Genomic DNA, 20800 nt, shown 5'->3' on the forward strand with positions numbered 1-20800 from the left:
TGTTATTTTTCCGTCCAAAATACCCGTAAAATCATGGAATGGAAGAAAATGGAAGCCTTTTTGTTTGCTTCCCTTTTTTTTTGGAAACCCCATTGGAATCATTGGGGGAAAAAATGATTTCCTAATACTGTACACACTAAATTTCTTTTTTGGTTAGTAGTAATGGTTGTTTTATTGTGTTTTGGAAGATATCTCTCATGTACAATTACAGTTCTCACCACTAGGTGGCAGATGATGCTTAGACAGAATCAAACTAAGGACTAGCATGGGAGAAGGGAGGGGGGAATTTATCACCAGGGAAATTTCGGATGACACTTTTTCCCCCTCTTGAAGTTTTCAATGCAACAAGCTTATTAAATGTTCACAATGTTGCTAAATTTGTCGGTTCCTTAAATATATCTAGAGATGTGGAGTCACTTTGTACGTCACTCAGCTACTGGAGTGTGATTGGGATAAATTTTGCGACTTTTTAAAAAGTGCAATGAAGGCTGTAGTATCCATTATTTTTGGCACAAATCAATTAATTTGTGCCAAAAAAGACGAGAGTTATACCATAACCCTGGCACAACATAAATATGCCCTAGTGTATATTTTCTAGAGTTCCTAGATATGAGAGTGCTGACTTTACATTGTAGTCTCATCAATGTGTACTGCATTTGCACTGCGGGGTATGTTGTCATATTTACAATTTAAGGCCAGCCTGTCTCCCTGACTGCGGCCGGCGACCCCGTGCACCTGAATTATCTTTACAGCGGATGACTTTGGACGGTTGCCATCCGTCATGCACAGTAGAGAGTTTTTTGAAATATTTGTATTTCCCGCAATGTCGTTGGGTGGTAACGTGGGTACCTGCGGCCTAACGGCAATGGAAGTCGTCCGTGCAGAATCCGTACAAAACAGAACATGCTGCAATTTTATTTCCGCTCATGGAAATCGCAATCGCTGTCCGCTCACGAGCGGACATGCAAATGTACTATTTTTGTAATGTGTGCGAAATACCATAGATCATCCGCGTGAGCGACGATCGCGGATTCCGCAATTCAAATCTGGGCGTGTGCTACCGGCAGGTCTGTGAAGAAACTGCCATTAATTTGAATGTTGTCTAAGGGCTTATGCAAACAAATGAGATTATCACATGGGTTTTGTGTGGGGCCATGCACAAAAGCAGCATGTTCTATATGTGGCATTCTATCAGAACGCATCGACCATTGTTTTCAATAATGGGACCTTGAAAGAAATCCACAGATTCTTCCTTAATGGTTGGGTAATAGCATAGTCTATGTCAGGCTGCATTACTGGATGTCATGGCTGTTGGATTGGCAATTCTTTTTGTGCTTGTTTGCAATTTCTGTGTATATACATGTTAGCACCTACATGCATTATTTTAGGGTATATATTGTTTATATACCTTTCATTTCACATAGATTATATCTTTCACATAGAGCACTGTGCAATACAGTACCATATTCTGTGTATCTTCACGTTGTTTATCTAAGACCTTTATGCCCTCCATTATCTGTCAACCATTGCTTGCATTTTATTACAAGGTATATGTTGCAGCCGTCCTGAGGTTCCCACCTTGCTTTCACGCCAGTCCAGGGTTTAGTAGCATTCCTACCTCTCCTGGAGCTGAGAGGTGTGGTAGTGACAAGATTAATGTCATTCAGCACATGGTGTTAAGTAGCTCTGCTGCTATTTAAAGGGGTTGTCCCGCGCCAAAACGTTTTTGTTTTTTTTCAATAGGCCCCCCCGTTCGGCGCGAGACAAATCCAATGCATGTGTTAAAAAAAAACAAACGTTTAGTACTTACCCGAATCCCCGCGCTGCGGCGACTTCTTCCTTACCTTACTAAGATGGCCACCGGGATCTTCACCCACGATGCACCGCGGGTCTTCTTCCATGGTGCACCGTGGGCTCTGTGCGGTCCATTGCCGATTCCAGCCTCCTGATTGGCTGGAATTGGTACACGTGACGGGGCGGAGCTACGAGGACCAGCTCTCCGGCACGAGCGGCCCAATTCACCAGGGAGAAGACCGGACTGCGCAAGCGCGTCTAATCGGGCGATTAGACGCTGAAATTAGACGGCACCATGGCGACGGGGACGCTAGCAACGGAACAAGTAAGTGAATAACTTCTGTATGGCTCATATTTAATGCACGATGTATATTACAAAATGCATTAATATGGCCATACAGAAGTGTATAACCCCACTTGCTTTCGCGGGACAACCCCTTTAAGCAGGGCTAACGGTTACTCCTGTGCTGGTCAATGATTCTCTGCAGTTCCATGTTGGACAGCGACGGAGCAACACAGTGTGGTGGAAGCTCTGCTGGATAAGCTAAGTTCTTTGCTGTTTTATTTGGTTTTGTTCTCCTTTTGTTTTGCGCTAGAGCTCCCAGTTAGGGACTGGTCAGTGGCCCAGGTTCGAGTGTGGGCTCGCACTTTTCAGCGCGGTTAGTTTGCCGAGTGGGCAGGGTCCCCTCCCGGGTTAGGGGACGGTAGGGAGAGCATTCCCCTTTTAGTTTTTGTTTTCCTTTTGCACAGTTGTGCCTTTGATTTATGTTTTGGAGGTTGCACGTTATTGAACGCAACAGATTGACCAGCCCTTACCTACTCAGGGAGATTCTGTGCTGTTACTATGAATCCCCTTGAGGTTTTGTCGCACCAGCTTGGCACGCTGGCTGCGGAGCTCGCTGAGATAAAACAGCGGCAAACTGCGCTGCAGGTTCCCAGCAAGGAACCAAAAATTGAGCTACCCGACCGTTTTTCTGGGGACAGGCAGAAATTCGGATCCTTTAGGGATGCCTGTAAGCTCTACTTTAGACTGCGTCCCGTGTCTTCAGGGGACGACGCCCAGAAGGTGGGCATTGTCATGTCCAGACTGCAGGGGGCGCCGCAGGCATGGGCTTTTTCACTACCCCCAACGTCTGAGGCCTTGGACTCGGTGGATGACTTTTTTGCTGCATTGGGTCTAATCTATCATGCCCCAGACAAGATATCGGTGGCTGAAGGGAATATCAGACATTTACGACAGGGAGACTCCTCTGTCGAAGATTATTGTGCTGGGTTTCGACGTTGGGCAGCAGAAACCCAGTGGAATGACCCTGCTTTAAAGAGCCAGTTCCATTGGGGTCTATCCAATAAAATCAAGAATGTACTGGTAGGTTATCCAGTACCCCGCAGTCTTGATGAGGCCATGTCTCTGGCTATCAAAGCTGGGAGACAGATCAGGGAGAGACATCAGGAACTCTCCACAGATTCTGGCTTCTTATCAGCAGATGTGGAGGAACCCATGCAGTTGGGGTCTCTGGCTGCCAGGGCTAGGAATGGGAACAAAGTACAGTGTAAAGGTCGTTGCTTCTCTTGTAATCGCATTGGTCGTATGGCTCAGTGTTGTCCCTGTCATAATTGCCAGCCAGGACTTGATGACTGGGAGATTACTGAGGGGGCCCCTCTAGGCCATCAAATTGCCTGGATATCACCCTCCAGACTGGTGCTTCCGGCTGAGATCCTGTCGGATAGTGTGGGCAACCCCATAAGAGTCTTTCTGGATTGTGGAGCTAGTATTAATTTAATACATCGGGAGATGGTCAGACGTTTAGGCTTAGAGATGAAGGCTCTGGAGTCTCCCATCCCAGTATCTGCCATTGATGCCGCTCCACTATCGCAGAGAAGTCTGAGGTTTTGTGTGCCTAATATCCGTTTAAAAACTGGGCTGTTCCACATGGAGATTATAACATTATATGTCATAGAATCCCTCCCTTCGCAAGTAGTCTTGGGATCTGCCTTGGCTACGTCTACACAACCTGGTGGTAGACTGGGAGAAGGGGGGCATTGTTAAATGGAGCCCTAGGTGTTTGTCTGGTTGCATTTTGGTCGATCGAGCTTCTATTCAGGCAGAAGAGCTGCCGGAAGTCATCGCTGACCTCTCTGATGTGTATTCCCCAGAGGGGGCAGACAGATTGCCACCGCTCCGACAGGGGGATTGTGCAATTAAACTCCTCCCTGACCACGAGTTCCCCAGGAGCCGCATATCCCCTCCTGAGAGACTGATGCTCAAAGATTATACCCAAGAGGGTTTTAAGATGGATCCTGAGAGGGTTCAGAAATTGAAGAAGTGTGTTGCTACGGCTCCGGCACCGGGGCAGCCGGATTCTTCTGGGCCTATTATGGCCGAGGTCCAGAGAGAGTTATGGCGAGCAGTTCAGCGGAGAAAGCGAGTTGCTAACAGTCACCGCCCAGAGGGGGCGGAATTCCGTGTTGGAGACTTGGTTTGGTTGTCTACCAGAAATATAAAACTTAAACAACCATCCGCTAAACTGGGCCCGCGATTTATCGGTCCGTTTAAAATAATTGAGAAGACTAACGCGGTGGCCTTCTGGTTAGAAATTCCCAGGGCGATGAAAATTACAATGTTTTCCACAAATCTCTGCTCAAAAGATTCATGGATCCTGGGAATGACCATCCACCCCCGGCTCCTGTGCTAACGTATGGGGAGGAGCAGTTGGTAATAAGTCACATTTTGGACTCCCGCCGAGTCAAAAAATTTCACAGATCAAACCCTGCTCGTCCTGATCTCGAGGGTCCTGGGGCCCCTCCTAGAAGGGGAGGTACTCTTGCAGCCGTCCTGAGGTTCCCACCTTGCTTTCAGGCCAAACCAGGGTTTAGTAGCATTCCTACCTCTCCTGGAGCTGAGAGGTGTGGTAGTGACAAGATTAATGTCAGTCAGCACCTGGTGTTAAGTAGCTCTGCTGCTATTTAAGCAGGGCTAACGGTTACTCCTGTGCTGGTCAATGATTCTCTGCAGTTCCATGTTGGACAGCGACGGAGCAACACAGTGCGGTGGAAGCTCTGCTGGATAAGCTAAGTTCTTTGCTGTTTTGTTTGGTTTTGTTCTCCTTTTGTTTTGTGCTAGGGCTCCCAGTTAGGGACTGGTCAGTGGCCCAGGTTCGAGTGTGGGCTCGCACTTTTCAGCGCTGTTAGTCTGCCGAGTAGGCAGGGTCCCCTCCCGGGTTAGGGGACGGTAGGGAGAGCATTCCCCTTTAGTTTGTTTTCCTTTTGCGCAGTTGTGCCTTTGATTTATGTTTTGGAGGTTGCACGTTATTGAACGCAACAGTATACTCCTATGTCATTATATAAATTGGTATTTTCGGTGAGGTCTCTTCCGTTTTCAACATTTTAGTATCCTTTGGTTACATTATATTTGGGCTGTGCACATCTTATTGCTTTTATTTGGATTTTGTCCTAGTGGCTTGGGACAGGAGTTGCATCTTTTAAAAACAAAACAAAAAAACAGTCCCCAGGCAACCAAACCATAAAATTATAATAGAAGGGTGGCACCCATATTATGAAAACGGGCTCACCTATTTTACACTAATGACTAGCTAGCATAGTCACTCCTGCCGTATGAAGACCCAGTTAAAAGTTTTCTTCTGTAATTCAGCTTCAGTATTTCCCTTTCTAATACTCACAACACAGGTTATGCCTCCCGCCTTCTCCTCGATACACTGGGCATTAGGATGGCAGGGGTACTGCCCCCTGTTCCAGCAGCTCTTCTTTTCTACTTTGCAGCCTTGCGCCTGATCACCGACATAACCTTCTTTACAAGGTCCACAGCGGAAAGAACCCTGGACAACAAGAAATTAGTTTTAATAAAGTGGTTTAAATCTGCATATAAACACAAAGATAAAAAAGAAACACAATCATATATACATATACAAACATTACACACATAGACATAACATGGAATCCAGGCTGATAGCTGGCAGCTGCACGACTGTCCATGTGACAGGCATCATGATGAACTTCAGGGACGAAGAGGAGGGGTGCATTCTAAAACCCTAGTCTGGGCCTGCTTGTTAGCGGCTGTGGACACTGACCCCCGACCCCCTCCATTATATACATGACCAGAGAATCTGATACCTAAACTTTGTGTGCAACCTGCACTTCTTTGACTGCATTTTGAGGGTGGTTTCACACATGGGGGCTTATTGATTATTGAAAATGTAAATGTTTTCTGGCACAGAAAACTGTGAAGCACACTTTGACACATTTACTAGGTGTTTTAGACGCTCTTTTGCTGTATCTGACAAAGGGGCGGTCCTTCATAAAAAGAGTGTGTGGCTTACATTGTTCCATATTGTGGCAAATTGTGCTCAATTTTTGGTGCAAACTAAGCCAACTAGACAATCTTAAAATTCAACAGATTTATGATTCAGCAGAGGTATTGTGAGAAATATGGAACATTTTAAGCCCTATTGTGTTTTTAGGAAAAACAATGTTTTTCCGCAGTGTTTTTCGTCACTTTATTTTCAGCTAAAAACACAGTGGTCAGACGTTAGCAGTGTGTCAATAGGAAAGTTATAAAATGTACTGCAAACTTTGGGGGAGATTTATCAGATGCATAGTTTTGTTGCAATTATTTGGCGATGCTTATGTCCAAGATGCGCCTAATTATTCAAAATATTGCACGAAGAATGTTAAATTAGGGGCAAATACCTTCTTTTTTTGCAGGCACAAATTTTCATGCACGAATACATGTGAAGGAGCCTTAAAATGATAATGGAGTGACCTGGTGTACAGATTAAAAAACAGGCGCACAAGGTTCATAAATCAGGCACATGCTAATTAGACCAGAAAAGTCATGGTTTAGGACAAAAGCCAGGTGTAATAACTTTGATAAATCTCCCCTCATTACGTCTTCCACACTTTTGATGTGTTTTTGGGTCCATTTTCTTCTTCAAAAGGCAGTGTGCTCTACGTGCGGCGTTAGGAGAAATATCCAAAACAAAAATTCTGCGCTCACAAGATGTATATTAAAGGGGATCAATTAAATCAAATTTAGTAGGTGATTAAAGGAGTATTTAATGTATACAGAACAATAAGTAATAAACTTAAGAGTATACATAATAAAAATGCAGTGCGTTCTGGTGCTAATATGTCGTCTTTCTCAAGCAGACCTAGTATCGCCGAAACGCATTGCATCTTATTGTGTATACTTTTAAATGTACTATTTATTGTTCTGTATACATTAAATACTCCTTTCATCACCTACTAAATTTGGTTTAATTGATCCCCCTTTAATGCACCTCTTGTGAGCACAGATTTTTTGTTTTGGATAGTTCTCCTTTTGTTTACCAAAAACTGCACTTTTTGGATTAGTCCTGCTGCTCTCCTACTGCTTGGATGCCCATGTGCACAAGAATCGTATTTTTTGCATAGCAGGACTTTGGGTGTGGTAATAGCCCATTCCCCTAGGGGTGGTCGTCCACCCACTTGCTATACGATATTCTTGCGATGCGAGAGTGAGTGAAAACGCATAATAATGAAACCAATGATTTTCAGTGGTTTCATTCTCATTAGCGATGTTTTCACTGTAATCTTGCATCACAAAGAAGAATCTGTGATATCACCCATTAAAAACATAGTGAGTACATTGCGCTCCCCTGACACAGCTGTGACAGCTATGGCAGGGGGATTCCTTCATCCCCGCGGGATGCCCTGTGACAGCTGTGGCAGACGTCCGCGATGCTATCCCATTGCTTTCAATGGGGCCGGCACTGCTGCAGCCTCATTGAAAGCAATGGAATGAAGGCTACCACCGCGGCAATAATTTTAATGTAGTAGCTTAAAATATAAGCCCTTTAGGAAAAATCATGGCTAGCTGTAAAAAAAAAAAAGTAAAAAAAACAAAGATTAACACAGAGCGCTGTGACCAATTAGAGGCAGCACTCTGCTGTCATTTAATGTGGCCAATCGGAGGCAGCGTTTTCCAGAACACAGAAAACGACTGCCAGGGCGGAGAGAAGAGCCAGATGGCTCTTCTAGGTGAGTTAATCTTTTCTTTTTTTTAACTTTCTTTCCTTCATCCTCGGTCCCCGCTGGAATGAAGAATTCCCCTGCCATAGCTGTCACAGCTGTGTTAGGGGAGCGCGATGTACTCCCTATGTTTTTAATGGGGCTAGCGCTGCTGCCACTGGCCCCATTGAAAACAATGGGCGATGTCAAAGATTCTTCTTTGCGATGCAAGTTAACAGTGAAAACATCGCTAATGAGAATGAAACCATTGAAAATCATTGGTTTCATTATCATGCGTTTTCACTCACTCTCACATCGCAGGGATAACGGATCACCAGTGGGTGTTCATCCATTTTTTTATTCATCTACCTATAGCTGTTATTGCACAAGGCGCTATCTCACTGTATTTTTTCTTTTTTTTTAGGACTTCTCTATTAGAAAAAAAAAGGCCTGAGAAAAATGTATGAAATTCATGACGCCATAGAAGCCATAGAAAAGGATGCTTAAGAGTGATCACACATGCCTGCATGCCTGGATGGCTTCTGTAATTATACAAGCGTCTAGATAACCTGAAATATCCAGAATATGGGCCTGGGGCAAGATAGAGTAGATGGCTGAAAATCAAAGAACATTAGTGTTTTTATCAAACTGGTGCAAGGGAAAAGTGGAGAACTGTAGTTGCTGATACTATGAGCAGTTACTTGGCTTTTCCTTTGCACTAGCTGTCATCAATCTCCCCATTATACGGTGAGTGACATACATATCTATAGATCCAGTCATCCATCATGTTACACACGGTACTCACCATGGTATTAGTGCACATAGAGTTGGAGACACATCCGCCATTTCTTCCATTATCGCATTCATTGATATCAAGGCAGTTCTGTATCAAAACAAGAAACATTTAATTTATATTAATATCAGCTTAGGAGAATGAAAGATGAATTGTGTAATAGCGTGTTACAGGGGTTATAGAAATGGATGGCCTATCCTCAGGAAATGCCATCAATATCTGCTCGCTGGGGGTTCTGAGAACAGCAGATTTATCCTGTTGAAGTCAGGCCGAGTTCACATGGGATGCAGCGCTTTTTCCCTCGCTAAAATATGCCAGCGGAAACCGAATACACTCCATTATACTCAATAGGGGCCGTTTAGTTCCATCATAGGACGGACTCCTTCGGCCCTTTCCTGCTCCCCGAAAGGAGTATGGAAACAGAACCCCCAATGCAAACATGAAAGCAGCTTCAGTAGGACACGTCTGTAGTACTTAGAACAGCCGCTGCGAAAAGTATGATGCTCTGAGTACAGACAGGATGAAAACATGGAAGAGGCCACAATGCTTGCATGAGTACTACGGCCCCTTCAATCAGCTAATGTGCCGGGGTCCCGGGCACGGGCCCTCACCAATCAGATATTGATGGCCACGTGAATAGACATGCCATTTATTACTTCATATAGATGGGCAAGAGACTATGTAATGGCTCCGTCCGGCCCAGAGGATGAGGGGCACCTATGTGCAGGAAGGGCACTGTTTCTATTACTTGGGAAAAGTGTGATTGTTCTCAGTAACAGCCCATTTAGACAACAATTATCACTCAAAAGATGTCTTTTGAGCGAGAATCGTTGTGTGCATTTACACGGCAAGATGACTGCTCAAAAGTCACTCAAACATCAGTTTGAGTGACAGTTTTGAGCGTTCACTTTGGATAAGTGAAGGCACACTGTATGCAGAAGACAAGCAGGACCGCTATCTTCTGCATACAGCTGTTGTCTTCTTGGAGCGCTCAGCTGGTACCCAGCTGAGCGCTCTGAGCGGGGTATACAGAACACAGCTGGAGCGCTGTGTTCTTCATACTCTGCCTGTGTTCACAGAGCACACAGCTGGTATACAGCTGAGCGCTCCGAGTGGGGTATACAGAACACAGGCAACCCCTCAGTGATGGAAGAACGCGGAAGAAGCTGAGCGGTATATTAGAAGTTGCCCTGGGTCTACTATACCCAGGAGTTCCCTAGAATGAACGGATGCGAGGAGTGTGCCAAACAGCACTAATGCGGTGTTTAGGACTGTATGGTGACCGCTTGAGAGTTCGTAGAAGTAGGAAAGAGTTTTTTACTGGGAGCAGAGTCACACAGATAACGAAGACTGTTGGCCCAATATTCATCCTGAGATTTGCCTTACTGTCATCTCACCCATTGTGCCTGCATTAGTGAACTGTATTGGTTTTCGTATTACGTTGGACTGTTACGGTTGATTATTAAGTGCAGATAGCACTGCCGACCGTTCCCAGCTTTACTTTTATACAATTTCCCCTGTGTGTGTAGACCATTTGTTTCACCATCCAACGGATTCACTGCAGAGGACGGAACGGTGGCGTCACATGTGACCAAAGACTGAGGGTAAACTACAGCTGGGTTACCCCCAATTTAATAGCCTACCCTCGGTTCCTTTGCTGGCTCCCCTTGCTACCCTCGGGGTGGGAGATGGTAGAGCCCTGTGACAAGGCCCAAACTCTACCCCGCTGTCTGAGGGCCCGCTTCTTGGATGCTGCAATCACATGAAAGAGCAAACACACTTTGAAGTTTTGTTCACACATAACAAAAGCGCTGCGGATTTTCCACATCAAATCCGCAGCATTTCTACAGCAAGAACAGTAAAAATTCACACAAATGATATTGGATTTTTACTCAGAATCAGCTGTGAAGCTGCAACTGATTTCGGCCTGCCGCCCCTGTATCCTCACAATCAGCAGCCACTCATTGCAGCGCATAGAGCAGCCTCACTTGACAACCGCTACAAAGCGCTGCCAGTCAGGTGATGTGCCCACTTCCACATCACCTCACTGGTGACCATGGCGTTTAGTACCGATTCCCAAAATAGGGTTGTGAGGGCTGCTCCGTGCACTACAGTAAGGGGATGCTACCTGCGAGGTGAGAGGAGCAGCAGGCTGAAAGCAGTTGCAGCTCCACAACTGATTTTGAGTAAAAATCCACAACAATGGTGTGGATTGTAAGGGCTCAAACAAAAACAAAAAAGTCCTTGTGCTTTTTATTCGGTTTTTGCATGGTCTTCATTAATACTATATTAATGGAGATCTCCCACCGTGGAAAAATAGAACATGTCGCGATTTTTTTTCCCGCAGTGCAAATCCATGGCAGAATCCTGCATGCGAGGACTGAGCTATTAGGTTCAATAGAACCTAATAGCTGCGTTATTCCGCCGCGGGGAACGTGGCATGAAACCGTCCGTGGGCATTAGCTCTAACTTTTTTTGTGATGCAGAAAGCTAAAGCATTTATGCTTTGTGTGAACGTACCCTTAAACATATTTATAAGGCCAGTTTCACACTAGCATTTATGCGTCCATGATACAGAACGAGAGTGTTCTGGCCCGACCTCTGCCCATCATATGGACTGTATTTTGGGCAAAGTTCTGCTGCTGTTTGCATCAGTACAGTTTAGTTTACTACAACAAGCTGAGAGCACAGTTTGCTATGGGCTACTATGAATTTTAGACTTGGAACATCCCTGAAAAGGGACACAAGGAGGGCTGCCATCTTTACCAGCCAAAAATACCAGCTGGGTAAAGACTGTTTAGCTTATTTTTTTGCTATATAAAATCTATGTCCACTACAAAAATAAGCTACAAGGGGCAGTTTGTTGCGGTGCTTTTTTTTTTTTTGCCTTTTTCTGTCTACCTATACCCCAATATGGGTAAAAAGTTGGTGTAGCTTCAAGTGTAATTTACAACTTTACTCTGGGAGGCCCACAGATAAAATGACTCAGTATGTCTTCGGTCTGACAAAAAAGGGGAGATGCACTGAAATATTAAGTAATCTGACTGCACACATATTCTTATTATGCAGAACTACTTGCATTCGCTGATAATTGTTTTTACTAGCGCAAATACTAGCTTGACTAGTGTTATACCGGCCCGGTGGCAACTCTAGACACGGGGTATGCTCACCTACAGCTTCATATAGATTGGGAAAGGAACATAACATAGTAACATAGTATGTAAGGCTGAATGAAGACAATGTCCATCTAGTCCAGCCTGTCTATCCTCCTGTGTTGATCCAGAGGAAGGCAAAAAACCCCAAGGGCAGAAACCAATTTAGCCCTTTTGGGGAAAAAATTCCTTCCTGACTCCCTAATGGCAATCAGACTGTTCCCTGGATCAACCCCTAATAGTTCCTACCTGCCTGTATACCCGGATTGACAATTAACCTAAGACTTGTATCCTATAATGCCCTTCCTCTCCAGAAAGACATCAAGTCCCCTTTTAAACTCCTCTATGGATTTTGCCATCACCACTTCCTCCGGTAGAGAGTTCCACAGTCTAACTGCTCTTACAGTAAAGAATCCCCTTCTATGTTGGTGATGAAACCTACTTTCCTCTAATCGTAGCGGATGCCCTCTTGTTACCGTCACGGTCCTGGGTGTAAACAGATCCTGGGCGAGATCCTTGTATTGTCCCCTCATGTACTTATACATGGTTATTTGATCGCCTCTTAGCCGTCTTTTTTCCGGGGTAAATAATCCCAATTTTGATAGCCTCTCTGGGTATTCCAGTCCCGTCATTCCATGTATTAGTTTAGTTGCCCTTCTCTGAACCCATAGGATTAGCTGATGTAGCAAAGTTTAACCTGAGTATGATAACTTTCTGCAACAAGTAATCTTAAAGGAGTTGTCCAAGCTAATTTCTTTTAATTCCTGCTCTCCATGCCTAAAAATACTCACCTCTCTGTTCCAGTGCCACATCCTCCAGTCTTCCCAATCCTGCATCTGCATGTGATATTTTTGTCCGAAAAATGGCAATGTTTCAGCTCCTATCAGCCGTTTTCAAGGATACAAATGATCCACAATGTTACTTATTCATACATGTAACAAACACTTAGCCATTGGTAAATAGGTACCATTGTTTTGGCCCAATAAGTACATCACATGGAGATGCTGACGTCAATATTTTCCTGGATTGGTCTTTGATGTTGGAGTGGATCAACCTGGCTGGATAGTCTGCTGCATTCCAATGGGAAGCTAAGATGGGACTATTGTTGCTGTTTTCAAATCTGTACCTGTGTACAAGTTGACACAGGTTGCTGCAACTAATCACAGACCTCAGCATTCAAGTGCTGAGGTTTGTGATTGGCTGCTACAACCTGACATACCGTACACAGGCTGACTGCAGTCTGTCGGCACACACCTGGCGCGGAGAACAGAGTTGTGGTACTGAAGCTGCAGAGAATTGGAAGATGAGTATTTTAGACATGGGAAACAAGAATTTTTAAAAATTAATTTGGACACCCCCTTCATGCCATTAAAAAGCTATTGTTCTTGTATCTTAATACAACAAAAGCCATTGTAAAAGCAATAGAAGGGGTAACCTAATTGTGGCACTGAAAGTTATCTTAATGCTTTAAGTCTCAAGTTAAACTTTGGTACATCTGTACCTCATGTTGATGCTCAGTGTCATTCCAGCATTGGACATCGACATGAGCACTTCTCTGCTGGTGTGGATGGATTGGTTGCCTAAGAGGTGTGTGTCCCAGATGACCAATCAGCGCCTGTCTGTACACATTTATACCGGCTCCTCCTCATTGAGGATACTGGTTATACTTCTAGTCTGAAGGTTTTTCTGGTCAAGTCAGAGGCTCCTGTCCTGTCCCACTGTCAAATAAGTCCCCAAATATTCTTAACATCAAATTGGACTGACTGACTAATTGGAATTTCTGTATTGGTATTTCATTTGGTTTATTGCATGCTTTTTTAACATCTACACCGTATATATCCTTATTTATGCTAGCAAACATTATCCATGTTTCCAGCCAGATGTAGCGTTTTGCATTCAGCTCAGACATAACAGCTACAAGGAAATGAGATGCAATAATGTTTCAGTCTCCAGAAGCAGAATAAGCCAAATAGTTGGTGACCAGCGGCCTCAATATCTCATCTTTCCTCATATACAAAAACCATACTTCCACCTAAGCACAGTAAAGCAGATAATTCTTCCTCAGTTTGGTAATCTTCTATACAGGAAGCCAGTGTCAGGTAATGTAATCAGATGATCGCAATATGTTATGTCTGCTGGCTTTCCTGCAAAGCCTTTCATTGTTGCAACCACAAGCTCAGTTTCATGCCATTAATGTGATCATTTCCCGCGCAAATATCAACATGCGCGTTGGTTTTCCCATCATTTTTATCATTACTGTGTATTTTTTCTGCAGCCGGTCAGAAATTTTCCAGCATGTCTATGCTACATCGTAAAGCAGAAAATACTCCAATAGACTGACAGACCATAATACTGATACCTGAGCACATAGCTAAATACTTTAGGTCTTATATAATGTGGAACATCTATCACTTGTATACTGGTAAAAAAAAATACCTTTGGCATAAAAAGACTTTTTTTTTTCTTCTTACATATTTAGGGTTTCTTCATATGGGCGTGTTTTCGTCCTCTTATGATAATCACGGCCACATAAGATGAAACGCTCATTGATTTCCATGGTTACGTTTTCACTAGCGACATTCTCGCCACTTAGTAGCAGGGATGAGAAAAGATAGAACTTGCCCCGTTAACACTATGTGCGGGAAAGATAGGGCAAGACCTATCTTCCCACAGTTTTTTTTCAAACTTGCATACTATGGTGCAAAGTTTGACAGGCCCGAACCCCCCCCCCCCAAAAAAAACGGTTCATTCGCAACTACGCTCTGTAGCGCGAGCAAAGTTGTGCATATGCCCATGTGTTTTTGCCTTTGGACCATTTGGGAAAAGAGGGCTCACCACCCTAGTTCCCATTTCACATTGACATTGTAGAACCTCTTGGTCCTACTGGATTCATGGCAATGTATGACTAAGTGCACATTATACTTCTGTCGAACGGCATACTGGTGGGTATCCTACTTCCCTTGCTTTTATCTGTAGGCTTAGACCCAAGAGAGATGTATGCTAAAAGGTAGGAACTAGAGATAAGCGAGCACCCAAATGCTCGAGTCCGCGTTATTCAAGTCGAGCTTTTCGTAAAATTTGAGAGCTCTACACGAGTAACGAACCCAATTGACTACAATGGGAGACTCGAGCATTATTGTATGTAGGACACCGGGTGCCGATTTTAAATTTTTTTCCTAGGTTCATTCTTTTTCTCTCTCACCAGCCAGCCAAAAAAAAAATTTGCCAATGAAGCGCGCTGCGTTGCGGCGGGGAGGGGCCAAAACAGGCACGTCACAGCGAGGAGGAGCCAAAAACTGGGGCGTGTTCGAACACGGCTTGATGTTTATTCGAGTAACGAGCACCTTCAAGTACGCTAATACTCAAACAAGCTTGCAGAGTATGTTCGCTCAACTCCAGTAGGAACCCATCTTTACCAAGTTATAATTAAGCTGCCTGGTATTGGTGTTCGGACCCATTTGAAATTATGGTCACCTGGACTTTGTTGGATGGGCCAATATACTTTAATCAAACTACATGCTAGGAACCTTAAGTTGCTAGTTGTTTCGTTTCAGCTTACCGAAAAATAGTTGCTGGTTGATCAAAAATCGTCTGGTGTAAAGTCACAGTTGGTCTTATTTGAACGCCTTGCGGACTAATTTGCATGGAGATCCCCTTATGATCAGCAAACGACTAATCAGCAATCATTGCTGTGTGTAAAAGCGAACGAACGACTGTCATTTGTACACATCAACTTTTCTGAGCGACTATCTAAATGATAGTTACTCAATATAAAGGTACCTTTAGGCTCTATTCACACAGTAGGAGAAATCTTCAGCAAATATGCAATAAAATCTATTCATATGGATTATGATAAACGATTCGTGATGATTTGCTAAGTAATTTCCCTAAATGACTTTAGGTAGAATAGCCACTTGATATGGCATCCAATGGAATATGGAACAATTGGAGGTATACGATACAGCGATACAGTACAGCCCCATAGAAGTCTATAGCTGCCGTAATACATCTCTGTAAAACTTGGAGGATGTATGGAGTTATACAGCTGTGTGTATAAGACCTAAGACAATACATCACCATTAGTGTTGGGATACATAGCACTCATTTATTGAAGTGACATCACACAACATACATCATTTGAACCTCTACCTGACAATTATTATAGCCTTACTGATGTCTATCGCAGATGCATTTACCTGTTTATTTTGCTTGGCATAAGCAGTGCCAACACCTTGTACCACTGGTCCTGTGTACCCAGGGGGACAGGCCTCACACCTGAAGCCTGGCATAGTGTTGATGCATCGAACTCCAGGGAAACAAGGGTTCACTCGGCACTGAAATAGAATTGGAAATTAATTAAAGCTAGAGATGGGTGACATTGGACAGTGACATCACTGTGGTGTTGGATCTTTAGATTAAAGGAGTTATGTTTTTTTTTTTTATTTGAACCTCAGGGTGGGCTATCAATATCTGAAAAGTGGGGGTCCGGCTCTCTGAATTCACGCCTATCAGCTGATAGATGGGGTCTCTACTAGAGATGAGCGAGTATACTCGCTAAGGCACATTACTCGAGCGAGTAGTGCCTTACCCGAGTATCTCCCCGCTCATCTCTAAAGATTCGGGGGCCGGCGGGGAGCGGGGAGGAACGGAGGGGAGATCTCTCTCTCTCTCCATCTCTCCCCCCCGCTCCCCGCCACAATTCACCTGTCACCCGCTCGAGTAATGTGCCTTAGCGAGTATACTCGCTCATCTCTAGTCTTTACATCTGTCTGGCGAGCTGCTCTTACTCAGATCACCATACTTTGAGTTGTGGCCATTCTGAGTATTGCAGCATGGTTCCATTCACTACAATGGGAGTGCCATGCCACGTTCAAACAGCTGATCGGATGGGGTCCCAAAAATAGATACCTCCAATCCCATATTGAGTGCATATTCCGAGGATAGGTCATGAATGTTTTAGTCCCGGAAAACCCCCTTAAGGTAATTAATCATTGCTGGCAACAGGGAGAAAAGCACTATTAGGGCTTCTTCAGACAGACGAATTAGAGTGTGCAATACGCAGAGAATAGAACCCATTGATATCGATGGATTTGTTCTCATCAATGATCTCTATTGCGAGCATTTTGTGCGTGCACAAAAAAAAATAGGACCTCTATCTTTCTGCATATTTGCGCAGCAAAAGTCCCCATAGAAGTCTATGCAATTCAGTGAAAAAGAGAACACATCTGGACTTCATTAGATTAAATGGTCTTTCAAATTAGGACGGAGGTGTGTCACATGAACAGAGCCTGCGTGCACAAAAACGTACAGTTCTATGTGCAGACACAACCTAGTTTACTGCGCAAATACATTGTGCTGAGGGGAGCGTATTTGCACATAGACTCGTCTGTAGAAGCCCTTAATTATGGTGGTAGCGGAGAGAACACATTATTACTTAAATGGGTTTCTCCAAGTTCTGTAACTTTCTAATATACTTTGGGTAACCTTTATTTAGGACTTATAGCCAGTTTACTTACAAGAAAAATTGGGACTTTTTAACCTTTTTGCACTTGTTCGCCACTTTTCTAAAATACCAGTAAGTAAATTTTCCCCTTTGTGTTTCTCAATTCCATAACTTTTTTTGTAGCCCTCTGCTGGCTTTCAGTAAATTGAAATATTCTTGATTTCATCCAGAGGCTAAAAACCTGTCTTGGTCAATTTCTTCTCCTTCTCAGTTGAAGTTTTAAAGCTATCAGGGGTCTCTCATGTAACAAGCTGTGTAACAATGACAGCAGGACAAAATCAGGTCTTCAGCACTTGCTTGTAAACTAAATTGGTTCCATTCACAGAGAGCAAGCAGAGATTTTGAAAATGGTGACCAAAGATTAAGCCAAGTTTCAGACGTTTTCATTATACAATGATTAAGATATCATTGCAGATGCCATTACAGATGCCATACCTCATCCATATCAGTACATGTGACCCCGTTGCCAGTGTAACCTTCAGGACAGGGTCCGCATTGAAACCCGGTGGCTGTCTCTGTGCATTTCACACCCCTGAAACAGGATGTGGCGCTACATCGAGGCTTTGGAGGTGTAGTAGGTTGTGGAGTTGTTGGAGCTTGTGTGGGAAATGGGTAGTCTGTACCCAAACCTTAACGGAAAGAGAGAAAACACAACATTTTCAAATGATACATAGTAAGAATACAAATGGTAACAAAAAAGTAACAAACATAAAGGAGCAGCCGATTGTGAAATCACTGAAAGTCTTGCAGCAGATCTTGTGTTACCACTTCTGTCAGACTGTCTGCCTGAAGGTGCTTTAGCCTAAAGGCTTTATTCACACGAGCTTATGCATATTTGTGTGCACATTTGCCCCATGGACGCTGCATATTTACATGCGCAACTGCGTTTTTTTTTAAGGGCTCCTTCATGTAAGTGTGCGCCCATGGGCTTATTCACATTTCCTTTTTTGTGCGCAAAAGGGGATGAGTGGAACACTGCGAAATTCCATGAAAAAAAGAACAGATCTAGAATTTGTTAGGTTAAAATAGCCATTTAAATTGGGGTATGCTCGTCTGCCACACGCAAATGAATATGCCCAGCATGTGCAAAAGGTTACAACGCCAATACACGTGCAAAAAAGCCTCTTACATAGCACAAATATGTTGTGCTGAGATGTGCGTAAAAACGCATATGTCTGTGTGAAGGAGCCCCTGCTGTACTTTTTGCATGCGCAAATTTGCACACATTGGCAGGTGCAAAAAAACCCACATCCACGGTCCCAAAAATTAAAATGGCTAATTAGTAGTGATGAGCAAGCATACTCGCTAAGGGCAATTGCTCGAGCGAGCATTGCCCTTAGGCTGCATTCAGACGAACGTATATCGGCTCGGATTTCACGCCGAGCCGATATACGTTGTCCTCGTGTGCAGGGGGGTGGGGGAGGATGGAAGAGCCAGGAGCAGGAACTGAGCTCCCGCCCCCCTCTCAGCCTCAGCGAGTACCTGCCCGCTCGAGAGAAAAGGTTCGGCTCCCTCTCTCCCCCATGCTCCTCCTGCTCACTGCCGCAACTCACCTGTCACCCGCGCCGGCAGCCGAACCTTTTCTCTCAAGCGGGCAGGTACTCGCTAAGGGCAATGCTCGCTCGAGTAATTGCCCTTAGCGAGTATGCTCGCTCATCTCTACTAATTAGCCTTCCATATGTCCTAAATCCCTGCACAAATGTGCAGGAAAACAGAGCATGCGCATGTGAAAATAACAATTAAAATCAATGGGTTCCATTTACTGCCTATTGTGTGCACAAATATGGTCGAGCATTTATGCTGTACGCCCATTCGATAAACTAAACTTACCACAAGCTTGGCATTCTGAGACAGTGTTTCTCAAAAACATGGTCTCCTTCACCTTTAAAATATGAAGAAAACATTTATTTTTCTCTTTATTACACACAAATAATGCAATATAAGATCTTTGTCACATCCTATGAAAACGCAACTTTTTGAAATTTTACATCATTTAACTATATCATTCTTAGGGTTTATTCAGATGACCGTATATTGGCCGGGTATTCACGCCGGCCGATATACGGCGTCTCTCTCTGCAGGGGGAGGAGGCTGGCAGAGCCTGGAGCAGTGCTCTGAGCTCTCGATCCCACCCACTCTCTGCCTCCTCTCCACCCTCTCTCCGCCCCTCTGCACTATTTGCAATGAGAGGGGCGGGATGGGGGCGGGCTAAATGGAAAGAATTAGCTCCACCTCCGTCCCACCTCCCCTCATTGCAAATAGTGCAGAGGGTCGAAGACGGGGCGGGAGCTCAGAGCACTGCTCCTGGCTCTTCCAGCCTCCTCCCCCTGCAGAGAGAGACGGCGTATATCGGACAGCGTGAATACGCGGCTGATATATGGTCGTCTGAATAAGCCCTTATTTCGGTGTTCATAACATCTTTGAACATTACTTATCGGATTTACCTGCTGTCTCATAACATCCCTGAGTTCTCCAAGTAGTTGGTTGAGTTGTGAGATTTGACCCAAGAGCTGCCTGCTGACGTCACCTACATAAACACATGGTACAGTTATGTTATTCTGAAAAATGTGGCAATTTTTGTCAAGTTTTTGCTGAGAGTTTGTGCTGTTTTTTTTTTTTTCCTACCGTACACAAAAAACGTTGTACCCAGATGTTACCTACAAGCCAGTAGGTAAATATGAATTTTTTTGTATCTTTTTTATGTTGTCATTGTGCATTTTAACAGTCCCCCCCCCCCCCCCCCCAAATGTAGCATGTTCTAGGTGTTTTTCTACAAACCTCTCTATATGGAAGTAATCACCTAAAAAGAAAAAACGTGAAAAATGTGTAAAAAGGGCACACAAAAGAACAAAAAAAACAAAAGGACATGATATTCATGGTGTTTTTTTTTATTAATGAACCAAAAAAACACACCATGAAAAGTGTGTGAAGGAAGCCTTAAGAGGGTACAGACAAGACATTGTGGTGACTTTGTAGAAACAAGCCATGAGCCAGTTTCATGCGAGCGTATTGTCACATGTCCGTAAAATGTATTCGTAATACAGAAGTGTTATAGATGACATTACAACCGTGTGTTATCAGTAGTTCATCATTGTTTGATCTGTATTTGCCTCCATATTTGCAATCATTGGCCTTATTTTCTACAGGGCAAATGGGAATAGGTGTTTCTTTAATAGAAAATAATACGAATGAGTGCAAATATGGCAAAAAATGGACAAAGACAGGTCATGCTGCATTTTCAAAACATAGCAGTGAAAAATACAGCCAAGGAAATAGATACATAGATTTACACTGGGCCACAAAACACGGGCCATATACAAAGTTAAGGTGCATTCAGACGACCGTATATCGGCCGCGTATTCACGCCGGCCAATATACGGCATCTCTCTCTGCAGAGGGAGGAGGCTGGAAGAGCCGGAGCAGTGCTCTGAGCTCCTGCCCCCTCTCTGCCTCCTCTCCACCCCCCTGCACTATTTTTAATGAGGAGAGGCGGGACAGGGGCGGAGCTAATAACCTGAACTTAGCCCCGCCCCGTCCCTTCTCATTGCAAATAGT

The 20800-nt window shown here is 44.1% G+C and overlaps 1 protein-coding gene across 1 annotated transcript in view; it reads right to left on the reverse strand.

Annotated features, from left to right (window-relative positions):
* The window catches only part of THBS4 (thrombospondin 4), a 78729-nt gene that overhangs the window by 24404 nt on the left and 33525 nt on the right, over nucleotides 1-20800 (reverse strand). Inside the window, exons 5-10 of the mRNA XM_066602831.1 lie at nucleotides 19690-19772; nucleotides 19076-19127; nucleotides 17681-17874; nucleotides 15939-16076; nucleotides 8603-8680; nucleotides 5472-5627 (exon numbers count right to left, since the gene is read on the reverse strand). Coding sequence (XP_066458928.1) covers nucleotides 5472-5627; nucleotides 8603-8680; nucleotides 15939-16076; nucleotides 17681-17874; nucleotides 19076-19127; nucleotides 19690-19772 — 701 coding nt within the window. The remainder of the gene's footprint in view (nucleotides 1-5471; nucleotides 5628-8602; nucleotides 8681-15938; nucleotides 16077-17680; nucleotides 17875-19075; nucleotides 19128-19689; nucleotides 19773-20800) is intronic.

The sequence above is a fragment of the Eleutherodactylus coqui genome, chromosome 5 (assembly GCF_035609145.1).
Source record: "Eleutherodactylus coqui strain aEleCoq1 chromosome 5, aEleCoq1.hap1, whole genome shotgun sequence".
NCBI classification, from domain to species: domain Eukaryota; kingdom Metazoa; phylum Chordata; class Amphibia; order Anura; family Eleutherodactylidae; genus Eleutherodactylus; species Eleutherodactylus coqui.